The following is a 13,592-nucleotide window of genomic DNA, read 5'->3' on the forward strand; positions in this document are numbered from 1 at the left end:
TATATAATCCTAGCACTGGACTGCTGCAGCTTGAGGATCATGGCAAACCCAGGCTATGTACAACTTAGCACTGAGTAAATAAATTACATTCTTTTAATGAAAAATATCACTAGGGACCCGAGAGATGATTCATCAGTTAAGAGTTCTAGAGGACCCTGGTTTTCTCAGCCCCTCCCCAGCCCCCGCCAGGTTGTTCCCAACCAATACCCTCTTCTGGTCTTTACGGGCAATGTTCATACATGATACAAGACATGCTTGCAAGAAAAATACCTATACACTATAAAAGAATTTTACAAGATTCTACAACTGAATTTTGAAAAGACATCAGATGGAGTCCTTCAAAACACTGTGCCCAATAGCACAGAAGTACGCCAAGACTACGTTCTGAGTCTCCTGATGATACACTATATTCCAACTAATTTGCTTTGCCTGTCGGCAAAATACAGACTGAGCAATGTAACCTGGTAATAAGTTTCTGAATATACCATGAACCACTGACTCTAATACTGCAAATATAAGATTTAACTTGATGTCTAAAGGCAGGACTACTCCAAGGCAGTTTGGAAGCCCCTTGCTCACAAAAGCCAAAATTGAAGACTCATCTACCTGATTTGAAACCTGGGAGTCACCGCCAGAGATGGCAATGTCAAAAATCCGACATAAGTTCAGATTCCCCCAAATTCTCAACAAAGACATAGAAAGCCAGGTATGGTGTGGCATGCATTTGCAATCCCAGCAGGATACCTAGCCTAACTGGGGAGTCCAGGTCCTAGTGAGGGTCCATCTAAAAATAAAAAAAAGAACAAGGTGGATGGCTCCTGAGGACCACTTATGGTGGTTCTCTGTTCACATGAGGAAACCAAAATACATTAGTCATGTTGTGTGTTCCATTCTACATGACTCAGGTCTTGTGCAAACATGGAAGCAAAGGCGCCAGCAGTCCAGTCCTTCAGAGTGCTTAGCTTCTGGGGCCTGTCCTCACCATGTCCACCATTCTCCAGGTATCACAGCACTGCGACACTACAGACAAGTTTCAAGCTTCTATTTCTCACCCGCACTCAAAATCCTGTCTTCAACCCACTAAAGCAGCCAAAATACTTTAACCCCAACCTTCTTGGAAATTGTTACTGCCTCAGTAACAAAAGTATGTCAAATGAAGATTGTACACGTGCTAGATACGTCCCCTCCCTAAACAATACAGCATACTCTGAGATTCTAAGTAAACACTATGCCACTTTCCATGAAAATCTGGGATCCTCAGATTTTGGTACTACCAACTAGCATCACCTAAGGATCGACTGTACACAAATAAGGAAGCACCTTTTTTCCCCTTGTCAATATAACAAGACAGAAAAACATCACAGGTTCAAAGCTGAAGCCGGGTTTCTGATACTCTGATGAAGTCTAAGGCAAAGGAGCAGCCCAGGAATTTATGGGCCACCACTCAGCAGACCACCCCACACATCCCCCTTATCACCTCACAGCAGAATGAACAGGCAGTGCCAGCCCGAAGGCCACTGCTACTCTGTCCGCTTCCCACTATCCTGTCAGTAAGGCGTTAGAACCCACAGACTCCCAGGCACTAAACATAGCAGGTACTAGCTCCAGCCAGAGACTCAGCAGGATGGACCAGACAGCTACAGTTCTACACACATTTCTATTTTATTATGGCAAAGGTGAAAATGCCACCTTCTCCACAACAGCAACCAGTAAAATTTATCCCAAAAATAACTCAGTACAAAACAGGTCTGTTTCAGAATTAAAAAAAAAAAACCAAAAAAACAAAAAACAAAAAAAAAAAAAAAAAGGAAAAAAAAACTTTACATGAGTTTTTAGATCCTATTTTAAAATGGGGGGGAAAAGAAAAAGAAAAACAAATCCACCATTGTCTGCACAGTCCAGTTGCCAACCCTCCCTCCTCTAGGCATCACAGACGAGGCTTCTGGGTCCTGTTACTTGTGCGGATTTGCTTGGTTGTTTAGCTGGTATCCATCTGCAAGAGAGGGGGAAGGTTCACTAAGGAGGTCCCTAACTCTACTGGCTTTAAAGAGGTCACCACAGTTGGTCATTCAGCCACCCAGTCCTCTCTGAACCCTCAACTTACCCTTGCATTATAAGCATCAAGCTGTGCGTCCAACTCCTCTGCAGAAAGCTGCTGCTTTGAGTTTCTGCCGGTGCCTCTACCTCTTCCCCTGGTGCCTCCACGTGTCCCTCTCCTGGTGCCACCACCACCAAAACTCCCGGAGCCACGGTTTCTTGTCATGCCACCTCTGTTTATGCTAACAAAAAGAAATAGAACTGTAAGCCATCTGGCAAGGCCTTGTGAATGGCACACTCACAAACCACAAGCCTTTCCCCATCTCCAAGAATCACAGAACTTACCTTTGTGCAGGTCTTCGCTGTGTATCAATCTGTGATGTGACAAGCTGGATGTTCATAGGGCGGCCTATGGTAAAAAAACACAAGAAATCTCACACCAGAGGCTCTGAAGCTGACCCAGAGGGCACCATACCCTGGTCTCCATGCAAGCTCTGGAAACAGCCTCTACGTGTCTCCAATGCCCCCAACAAGGTAAATGGCCTGGAGAGCCTGGTGGGAAAATAAAGTGCAATAATAACCCCACCAACACCTCCTCACTCCTTCTCAGTTCAGGCTAGGAGGGCTGTTTGGTCAGGTGTTCAGGGTGCTCATGGGCAGACAGGTGTGGGTGACCTGATGGATAGAAGAACAGGTACCTTTGTCTTTACGACTATAGCCCCGCACTCAGGTTGTACTATGGCGGTTCTGAGAAGGCTTCACAGAAGTGAATCTTCCGGAAGGAGCTCAAGGAGGGGAGGGATGTAGCTTGCTGGATGGGGGTTCACAAGAGGTTGGTCCAGATGTGTGGGGCAGCATGAGAAGTGGCAGAATGGAAGAGAGAGACAAAGGGGCAAATGCAAAGTGTCCTCAGCCACAGGGGCAGCCCATATTCCTACAGGGAGAGGTGCCAGCCCCAAACTCCACAAGCCCCACAGGCATCCAGGGCTCAGCCCCAGACTCACCATCCAAAGGGACACCATTGTACTGTTTCATAGCCTTCAGGGCATCGGCTTTCCGTTCAAAGTGCACATCTGCTGTCCCTAAACTTCGTCCAGAGCGATCATAGTGCACAGCGGCTTTTTTCAATGTTCCAAATTCAGCAAAGAGTTCCTGCGTGGTTGACATAGTAAGAATTAGCAGAACAATTAAGCCATTTTCCTCCTAGTAGCTCAGCAACACTTGCTATGAGCACCCCTGCTTTAGAGGTACTTTACTGACAGCCACCCAGGAAAGGGGCAAGGTAGTACCAATTAAGAGCTGAGGCTTAAGATGTTCGTTCTATCAAAGGAATAGCAACTTTCATGAACACCTGGGTTCCTGTCCAACTTTGGGACCATGTAACTACACCATGGTGTAGGTGAGGGAGCCACAAAGCCCAGTCACAGGACAAAAGATTAAGACGATCTCTCAGCACGGGCATTTACAATTTGCCTAATATCTGTTCCACAAAACAGCAGAGGCCAGAAGTGAAACTTCCCACAGAGCAGACAACTCAAAGGGCCCACTAATTTGGGGAGCTGTGACCCAGCCCCTACCACAATGGCAGATTCTAGCTCACCTTTCCTTCTCTTCCTACTCAAGCCTGCTGCAAAGTCTGAAGTCAACTACATCATGGAACCTGCCCTGACCTCAGGTAGGCTAGGAGTTAGTGAGGGAACCCATAGTGTGGGGCACTTCAGCTGCAAGCACACAATGGGAAGTGGAGTAAGTATTGAGACACTGAGAGCTCACTGGCCTTGTTTATTTCCTCCATGGCAAGGCCAAATGGCTGGGCTCTGGGAAATGGTACCCAGAAAGACCCAGTACACCCAACCCAGCTCTAGCTAATTGAAAAACTAACTCCCAAAAAGTTGCCTTGTAACCAGAAAACTAAATGCCTTTGAGGTCCAGTAAAAAAACAAAATCCAAGGGGGCAGGGAAAACAACATACTTCAAAGGTATGGAAAACCATGACCCCTCCTAATGAGATCACCAGCTAAGATACAGGGACTCAGGCTGGAACACACACACAGCCACCATTCACGGTGTGCTGTGTGGTATCTGGGGTAAGACCTTCCTTAACAACTAGTTCACTATAATGGGCACAAAATCTCTGAGAAGAAACAAGCAATGCTGTGGCCAGTTTGTGCCAGTTAGAAACTGGAAGTTCTGGCAGAAGGCAGGTGCTCATAGTTTGAACAGCAGAGAAGACTCATCTTTAGAGGCACACTGTTTTACCTTTCTGCAGCCTGGTGTATTGGTCGTATTCAAACCCAGGAGATACTACTTTTTCTGAGGACAAGCCTCTCAGGGCGACAGTGGCTGGCCCTTGAGCAGCCTTGGGGAGGGCAGGTTCCAATCGGTAAGGGATTCTGGACCACACTTCTGTGTGAAATTAACATAGCAGACAGCTCCAGTCTCCTACCTGAATATCAGCGTCTGACACCCCGAAGTCCAGGTTTGACACAAGCAGCTTCCCACCGGTCTCCACACCGGCTCCACCCCCGAAGCCGCTGTCGAAGAGGTCATGCTGCCACTTGTCGGGAAGTTGTTTCGGCTGAAGAAAAACCGTAAGGTTAAGAGAGACTCGTGAGCCTCGCCCCGGGAGCCCTCAGCACCTCAGCGACACTCTCACGGCGGCCCAAGGTCGAGGAGCCAGGAGACTACCCCAGGCCCGCCGCTCCACTGCGGTCGCCAAACTTTCCTCACAGCAGCCCCCGCCGCCATGAGGCTGGACCAGGACCGGACAAAGCGTCCCGGAAGATCCCGGCCTCAGGCCCGGCCTCGCCGCGCGGCCTCGCCCCCGCCCACCCCTTCGCCGCGGTTCCCGCGAGCCTCGCAGGACGCTCGCCGAGTTCCGTCCTGTCGGGCGCCCCCCGCCCCCGGTCCGTGCCGCACGCCCCCGTACTCACTCTGCTGTAAGGTGCCGGCCGGTTCCTGCCGCCGCCGCCTGCGGCGCCGCGGGCGATGGCGGGCCGGTTCCTCATAGGCCCGCCGCCTCGATTCACCCGCGCGGCGGCCTGCACTGCGCCGCCGCGGCCGCCCTGGGAGCCGGCCCTGCCGCGACCCCGGCCCCCGCCGCGGCCTCCCCGCTGGCTCCGGTTCAGCTTAATGATGTCGTCCAAAGACATGTCCATTTTGTCGGCCATGGCGGGCGCGGATTCGGGCCTCGGATCGAGCCCGCGCGTCAGCACGCCGCAGCGTCACTTCCTGCGCCTCCCTCTGCGTTCCGGCGTCGCGGTCCTGAAGCGCCTACTGATTGGTCTCGACGCGCGCGGACCAGGAGAGCGCTTGCGTACAGCTCTCTGTGGTGGCTGGCGCTCCTTCTGAGGAGCCAGACGCGGCACGATCGTTTTTATACCTTCCCGCGCGGAAGCAACGGAAGGGCGGGGCGCCTCGTGATTAGGTGGAGAAGGTGCGAGGGCGAGGAGGGGGCGGGGCCTGCTAGCTAGCGCCTCCCCCGGAGGCCGGAAGACCCTCGGCGTCGCCTGGGTGCCACGCAGTGTGCACGCCCCGCGTCTCCCGTCCTTCAGGTGTGGTTCTGGGGTTCCGGGCGGGGCTGGGGGTCGGATTTTGGTTTTGTTTGCTCGAAGGCTCTGTCTCCTAACGAGCCACTCCAGCTGTAACTTCGCGGATTAGTGACTGTCACTCATGCCATACCTTTAAAAGCGAGGCCCTGGTTAGTGAAAACCAGTTACGTCTTTCCTGGGTGCAGAGGCTTTGTTTGTTTGTTTGTTTTTGTTTCCTGTTTGGGCGATCTCCAACTCGGTGAGATCTGCTTCTGCCCCCGGATTAAAGACCTGTGCTAGCATGCCTGGCTCCAAGAGTGCAGATCTTTAAAGACATCCTTAAACGTGGCAAAACAAACTCGGAAGCGTACCGTTGCTTCCAAAAAGCTCTCCTTATCTTCTTTAAAGACAGATAGGTATGTACCTCTTTTTTGTCCAGACTCAAGAAATTTTGGAAGTTGCTGTTCTTGGCGAGTACATGACTTGAGTGCTCAGGTGCTGTAGTATTACATACTAACTTTAGCCAGGTAATCCTCTTCCCTCAGGTCACAGGCTGTGCTGTCATGAAGGTGAAAATTAAGTGTTGGAATGGTGTGGCCACTTGGCTCTGGGTAGCCAATGATGAGAACTGCGGCATCTGCAGGATGGCGTTTAATGGTTGCTGTCCAGACTGTAAGTGTTTTCCTCTGTGTTCTCAGATCGTTGGCCTGCTCCACTATCCCTAAAAACCCTCTAAGTTTTGAGTTCAACCTGGTCAACAGACTTCGAGTTTCAGAATAGCTAGGGCTATACAGAAAAACCCTGTCTTGACAAAAGACCAGAAAAAAACAAAAAACTGTGTGTTTTGAAGGGAAGTTGTCAGAAAAGAAGCAGAATACTTCAAGCCCACGTTTGTCTAAAGACCCTATCCAGCATGGTGACAAACACTGTAATATCAGCATTTGAGAGGCGGAGATGGTGGATCTCTGAGTTGGAGGCCAGACAGGGCTACACAGTGAGACTCTGTTGCAAAAACAGAGCTTCAATCAAACAAACACATTTTTGTTTTAGCCAGGGCATGGTGGCACAGACCAGAACAGCCAGCACTTAGGAGAAGGATGCAAGAGGATCTTAAGGTTGAAGTCTGCCTGGGCTACATAGTGATGATCTGTCATTCCCTTAACCCCTCAAAATAGTACTTTCAGTTTGTATTTTCTCAGAATAAAGCAGATCAAATTAGGATACCCCTACCCAGGAAATTGAAGCTCAGACAATGATTACCATATTGCCATGTTTGCTGGGCTTTTGTGCTTAAGAATTGTAAACTTTCAATAGATACTTTTAAACTATAAACACACTTCAGCCATGTCTTAATGCTATAGCATCCTGGTTCCAATCTGTTTCTTTCTTTCTTTTTTTTTTTAACAACTTTATTTTACAAAACAAAGATAAATGTACAGATCCAATCTGTTTCTTAATATCTTATTATTGGGGTTTGGGTCACATAGTACACGTTTTGCAGAATACAAAAGATCTTTAACTTTTTTTTTTTTGTTTGTTTGTTTGTATGGTTCCTATGTTCCTGGTATGTTATATGAAGTAGAAATGACCACATCAAGTTGAAAACACATTTATCTTTTGAGACAGGATCTCATAGCCCTGGCTAGTCTGAAACTCCCTATGTAAACCAGGTTGATCTCAAAGTCACAGAGATCTTCCTGCCTTTAACTCCTAAACTTTGGGGCTAAGGGTGAAAGTTTTGCTTTCTTTAAAACCACAGAAATATTACAAGAATGTGTTTTTGTTTTAATCCCAAGTGTGGGGTATGGGGCTGCCTCAGATGCTTCACAGCAGTTGACAGTCTCTGAGGGACTTTTCAAAGGATACATAAATGCTAGAGAGTGGATACTGGCTGGTTGGGCTTGTTGAGATTTGCCAAGTAGTCTAGCACAAAGAACAAACAAGGATTAGAAGAATAGATATCTGGACTGTGAAGACCAAACTTGCCCCTATCAGCAGGAACGATGGAGTCACAACATCCCCTTCCCTCTCCATCCTTTCTTCTTCCTACCTAGAGTTAGGGATTGAAAGGGTAGAGGAAAGAAAAACCTACAAAATTGCAAAATGTCTGGCTATACGGTACTACCATGCCTAGCTTGAAACTAAATTTGATCAGCCAAGAGTTAAATCATGGATCAACCAAGAGTTAAATCATATGGAATAACCCCAAGAGTAAACCATCTTGATGTGATCAAAAAGATGTGAATTTCTTAAGTCCTTGATTTTTCTGGTTTAAGTTTTAACTTGTGATTAGTAACAGAACACACAGGTAGAGTTTTTATTATTTAGAGAAAAACAAATCTAGATGTTGTCTTTGTTTTTGTTTCCTGAGACAGGGTCTCTCTGTAGCCCTGGCTCTGTTGACCAAGACTGTCCTAAAACTTACAGAGATCTGCCTGTCTCAAAAAAGAGCCACAAAGAGTGCAGGAGTCAGAGGAGAAGTGCCTGTCACTTCAGTGACACTCAACATTAGCTTTGTCAACAATTCTCAGGAAGATTTGTAACAACTGTCACCTTCAGAAAAATGGTGGACATTGAGTCTGTAGATTGAAGGTGGCTTTGCTGATTCCAGAGGGAGCCATTCCTACCTGAGCGTAAAAGATTTCATACACGGGCTACAGAACCCAGCTAGGGCTGTAACAAAAGGGAAGTCCAGAAAGCATCAGGTGGCTACGCACTTAGTGTCTCCTGTGTTGAAGACTCTGGCTTCCTTAACACCGGCTTGTTAGCTGTGCAGAGTGGGAAACTTAGTCCATCCAGCTCATGGCTGTTTAAATGAGGAGTCGATTTTAATGCAACTGTGTTTGACATTTGACAGTATGTTTTCTGGGTACATTCTATAGCACCATATTTCTCACAGAGTAAATCCTGTGAAAATTAAGTTATGAAGACCATAATAAATCAGTTCCAGGACCCAGGGAGCTTTAGGGTACAACAGTCTTGTCAAGAGGTTTTTAATTAAAAGATAATTCCATCAAGGCACTAGCAAGTTCTTGCATGAATCACCCTCAGTTCACCAGCGCACTCATGAAGGACTCAGCTTGCTGCCTGCAGGGACATTTTGAGAACAAGACAGTATCTTCCTCCGCATGACTACCCACACAGGGACCAGCTCAGTAACCCCTGATGGTGAGCCAGTGGGGTCCAAGTATAATTGGAAGAGGGTGATGTCAAGCAGAGTTCTGCTGAAGTTAGGGGCCACCACGCATGGCTTTATTCTCTGCACTCAGGAGGCAGGGGCAGGTTGGTCTCTGAGTTCAAAGCCAGCCTGGTCTACAGAGGGAGTTCCAGGACACTTGGGTACACAGAGAAATCCTGTCTTAACAAACAAGCCTGTCTTTAAAACAAAACAAAAGGGTAGGAAGGAAGGAAGAGGTTTGGTAGACACAGATAGGACACACACAGGGCTGGTACCCCCAGGTAGACTGGGTGCAGTGAGGCTCACACTGGTGTGGGGCAGAAGCTCTGTGCTCTGCTTTCTTCGGTAGGGTTTTCTAGGCCATGGAAGTCAGGAATGTTTGTTTTTAAGTAGGCTGTCATTTCTCTAGGTCAGGTTCAGAGTCTTCACATAGCTGAGTATGGCTTTGGGTTCCTGATCCTCTTGCCTCCACCTCCCTTCCCGTGTGCAGGGATTATCCTCTTACTCAAGGCTGGGGTAGACTGCAGGGCTTTGGACGTTCTGAACAACCATTCTGTCAGTAGAGCTGCAGACCCTGTGTCCCTCCCCCCACTGTTGTTTTTATGTTTTGTCTGAGTGCATGTCTTTACCACACGAGTGCAGTGTCTGGGGAACTGGAAGAGGGTGTCAGGTCTGCTGGAGTTGGGGTACAGATGGCTGTGAGCTGTCTTGTGGACGCTGGGAACTGAACCTGGGTCCTGGGCTCTACAGCCCCTGCCGGTTGTGATTTTGATAACTCATCTCTGCGTGGGCCTTCTTCACGGAGGAAGCATTTCCAGGCCTGCAGAGTGCCTGAAGCCTGCGTCCCCCAGCTTCATTCAGATGGAAGTAGGAGTTGAGGGTTCAGGTGAAGAAGAGAAGGTAACAGATGCTGATAAGTCCCATTAGTAATTACCCTGGAAACACCTGTGTCCCCAAGGCGTATCATGCAGCAGATCTCTGATGTCCAGGGAACTTTCTGAGTTCCAGGACGCCTCTGATGAAGACAGGGCTCTCTACTCCGGTTGTGAATCTTTGGCACTTTGATCATTAATGTTACCTTCTGGGATTACAAGTCAGTTTTCTACAGAAAGGTGTGAGAGGGACTGGAAACCAGTGTGCTGGGTTGGGCCTCCCCTCTGAGGACACTTCGCTTGCCATAGGAGTCACTGCAGATCTTTTATGCCGTGGGCCATGTCTGGGAATGATTTGGGTAACACTCCTCATGTAAGGCATGAGGGGCTCTCTGCCCGTGGACTAGAACCGTTCAGTAACGTCCCAGAGGTGCCTGCCTGGCTTGTCACATCCTCTGCATGTCTTGTCTGGTTCTTCTACCTAAGGCCTGTCTCCCCTTCCTGCAGGTAAGGTGCCTGGTGACGACTGTCCCCTCGTGTGGGGGCAGTGCTCACACTGCTTCCATATGCACTGCATCCTCAAGTGGCTGAACGCGCAGCAGGTGCAGCAGCACTGCCCCATGTGTCGCCAGGAGTGGAAGTTCAAGGAGTGAGGTCTGCACTGTGCCAGGCTCGGCCCCTCCCCTCCCCTTCTCCAGATAGGGCATCTTGAGTCCCCTCCACACAGCACAGTGGTGCCCAGGGACCTCGTTCTGTGCTGGGGGCAAGGATGCTTTCTGTTTGCCTGAGACAAGGTTGAACCGAGGACTGGAGCTTTGCTGATTGCTTTGTTTTTCCCATCACATTGACACTTTTATCCAATAAGTAAAACTCATTAAAGTTCTGAGCGGTGCTGGAGGCCTCTGCTCGCCTATTTTCTTGATATATTGATTCAGCTGCGGCATGTTTTGCTATGAAAACACTCATAAATAAACAGCTTGATGAAATATTGGCCAAGACCCTCATCATAATCTTGAGTCACAGCTCAGACAGGGGCCGGGCCAAGCTGGGCAAAGACCTTGGGGTGTGTGTGTGTCCAGGGGACTGGCGGGGTGCACATAGCCCTAGTCTGCTGGGAGTCCCGGGATCTCTCCCCAGCCCCAGCCGAGCGATGCTGGCAGCTACTCTTCCAGAGCCATTTTGGTTGGAGGAAAAGATAGCTAAGCAGTCACAAGTCATGCCCAGATGATCTTCGGAGACTGCTGCAGCTGTCCAGTGTCTTGCTTCCTCAGACTGAAGGCAGATCTAGTGTAGAAGGATGTGGGTCCCTCTGGTGTCTTAGGGAAGGACAGCCATTTGGAAATTCCTTTTTTTCCTTTGGGGGCTGGGGCAGAAGGCAGAGATTATCAGCCATCCAGAAAACAGTCCATTCCTAGTGTGCTAAGCTCCTGGGTGGAAACCAGTTTCAGCTGGTATCCAGGAGTCCCCACCTGGTCTTTACTCATGGACTATTTGCAGTAATACCTTCATGCTCTCTGTGTGCCGTACAAATGGGGGAGTTAGACCACCAGGGGCCGGTTCCAGGCAATCCATGTCTACATGCTAGGAGACTTGCTACCAGCTCCGTATGGTACCTTGAGGTACTCTGACTTGAAGCAGAGCTGTGCTTCTGGGAGAGATAACTTCATGTCACTTGGCCTTCGATAGCTTGCTAGTCCTGGCCCTGGCACCAGCTATCAGGAGTGAAGGGGTAGAGATTTGTAACTCAGCAGAAGAGAGCGGAGATTTGTGGATTTGGAGCTACTTGGCTGACAGGTGTGGTCTATCCTAACTTGTTTACCTCGTTCATTCCATCTCTACTCTGCTCATTCTCTTGGAGTGTCCCCCATGCTTTAAAGATTTGTTTATTATATATAAATACACCGTCACTGTCAAACACGCCGGAAGAGGGCATCAGATCTTATTACAGATGGTTGTGAGACACCATGTGGTTGCTGGAATTTGAATTCAGGACCTTAACCACTCTTAACCACTGAGCCATCTCTCCAGCCCTTCTAGGAATCCTCTATGGGGACTTCACCATTCAGGGCCATTTTCTCTGAAGCAACTTCCTGCACAGCAGGAAGCGCTCCTGAGGTCCTTGTGTTCCCAGGCTCACCTCGGAGTCTTTCATGGCCACACGCTTCGCTCATTCTGGGTTCCTTAGCTTCTAGGTTCTTTGTTATGTGTTGTCCTGTGGTATCAGCAGCTCCTGTTTTCAGGGTCAACTCCACCTGCTTCCTCCGAAAATCAGGACACCTGATGGTACCAGCGCTAGCTTGTGCTCACTCACCCTGAGTCCCTTTCCCAGGCAGGAACTGAACACCTTGTAGGAAGGAAGCTTTCTCTTTCTCCGTGCCCTCTTTCTAATCCATGTATGGCCAGAGACTGTGTCACATTCATGTCCTTCGCTCCCCCCCCCCCACGTCTCTTACATGTTACCCTCTTCTGTCCAGTATTTGAACCACTGTTTGCTAAGTACAGGCAGAGAAGGTTCCTAGGCCACAACCCCCTGGCATAGAGTGGGCAGGGCAGCTGCTTGCTCCTGGGGTCTGGAGTTGCTTGCCCAGGTTTTTCTGAAGGCTGGAGCCTGAGCTTGATACATCTCCTCAAAAAGGACAAGCCAAATAGCACGAACAGGAAACAAAATAACCCCAACCTAGCCCTTGGGAAGAGGAGATAGGAGTGAATTTCTCCAAGTTCAAGGCCAGTTTGGGTTATAGAGTGAGACCCTATTGATGAGCCTGGGACAAGACTAAAGTAGCAAGGTGTTCCCTATGGCAGCTAGTTTTATGTTAACCTGACATAAACTAGAGTCATCTGAAAGGAGGGATACTCAGTTGAAAAAAAATGCCGCCATAAGGTCAGGCAGTAGGCAGACCTATAGCACGTTTCTTTTCCTCTTTGGTATTTATTTACATTTTATATGTGTGGGTGTCTTGCCTACAAGGATGTCTGCACTACATGCATTCCCCCAGAGCCTAGAGAGACCAGAAGAAGGTATCTGACCCCCTGGAATTAAAGTTAGCAGCTGTGAGCTGCCTGCTGTAGATCCAACTTGGGTCCTCTGGAAGAGCAGTTAGTGACTGAGGAGGGAGTGGTGCCATCCCTGGGCTGGTGGTCCTGAGTTCTGTAAGAAATCAGGCTGAGCAAGCCAGTAGGAGTAACCAGCACTCCTGTTGTAGTAAATATTTTTTTTTTAAAAAGGTTTATCTCTCTATCAGCCCTGAGGTCTAACTCCTCGGGCCCAGTTTTAGTTTGGAGCCTCAAACAACTCTGGCACCCTATCTGAACCGCCCTACAGCCCAACTTGTCCATGCAACTCCTTTCCTTGGCGGTTTTCTACTGCCTGTTCTCTCTCCTGGGATGTTTTTCTACCCCAAAATCCCACATAAATATAACTCTACAGCCCAACAGTAGCTTTTCACACCAGTTTATATATTCAACTCTCAATCCACAAACACTCTACACAACAAGATTGCATCTAATAGACAAAGATACAAACTGTCCTTCTATATGAGATATTAGACCTATAAAATCCTTAACGTTCATAGTTATTTAACACCAATTAATATCACCTGGGTCTAGCTGGTCCTTGGGAACCTCCATCTTGCCATGACCTCCCCTCCTTCAACCTCTGATCTCTTAGATCTTCCCTCTCTCCACCTCCTGCCCCACCCAGCCACTGGCTTTCCTTTATTTTACTAATTAAAATGGGAAGGTTCAGATAGCCATCTCTGCCCTTCTTGGGGAAGTGGAATTAACATTAAAATACTAACAGCTTCAGGACAATCTACACACTGCTCCATGACCCCTGCATCAGCTTCTGCCTCCATGTTCCATTTGAGTTCCTTTCTCTCTTTTTTTTCTTTATTTTATTTATATGAGTACACTATAGCTGTCTTCAGACACACCAGTAGAGGGCATCAGATCCCATTACAGATGGTTGTGAGCCAC

The 13,592-nt window shown here is 48.5% G+C and overlaps 2 protein-coding genes across 4 annotated transcripts; one reads left to right on the forward strand and one right to left on the reverse strand.

The window, feature by feature from the left end:
• Positions 1-1,674: 1,674 nt before the first annotated feature.
• On the reverse strand, positions 1,675-5,302 carry ALYREF (Aly/REF export factor). Its single transcript, XM_080924482.1, has 6 exons — positions 4,971-5,302; positions 4,484-4,615; positions 3,042-3,189; positions 2,383-2,446; positions 2,105-2,279; positions 1,675-1,993 (listed from the first exon to the last, which is right to left on the reverse strand). The coding sequence occupies exons 1-6, from the start codon at positions 5,205-5,207 to the stop codon at positions 1,979-1,981; spliced, it is 771 nt and encodes a 256-aa protein (XP_080780608.1). The 5' UTR covers positions 5,208-5,302; the 3' UTR covers positions 1,675-1,978.
• Positions 5,303-5,344: 42 nt separating this feature from the next.
• Positions 5,345-10,607, forward strand: ANAPC11 (anaphase promoting complex subunit 11). 3 transcript variants are annotated; one of them, XM_080924484.1, is made up of 3 exons: positions 5,345-5,473; positions 6,113-6,239; positions 10,125-10,607. In XM_080924484.1, exons 2-3 carry the CDS (start codon positions 6,131-6,133, stop codon positions 10,268-10,270), a joined length of 255 nt encoding a protein of 84 aa, XP_080780610.1. In that variant the 5' UTR covers positions 5,345-5,473; positions 6,113-6,130; the 3' UTR covers positions 10,271-10,607. The 3 variants fall into 3 exon arrangements, with proteins under 3 accessions (XP_080780610.1, XP_080780609.1, XP_080780611.1); XM_080924483.1 differs by having other exon boundaries at positions 5,463-5,591; XM_080924485.1 differs by lacking the exon at positions 5,345-5,473 and adding an exon at positions 5,691-5,983.
• The last annotated feature ends 2,985 nt before the right edge of the window (positions 10,608-13,592 follow it).

Source organism: Micromys minutus, assembly GCF_963924665.1.
Source record: "Micromys minutus genome assembly, chromosome: 10".
NCBI lineage: Eukaryota > Metazoa > Chordata > Mammalia > Rodentia > Muridae > Micromys > Micromys minutus.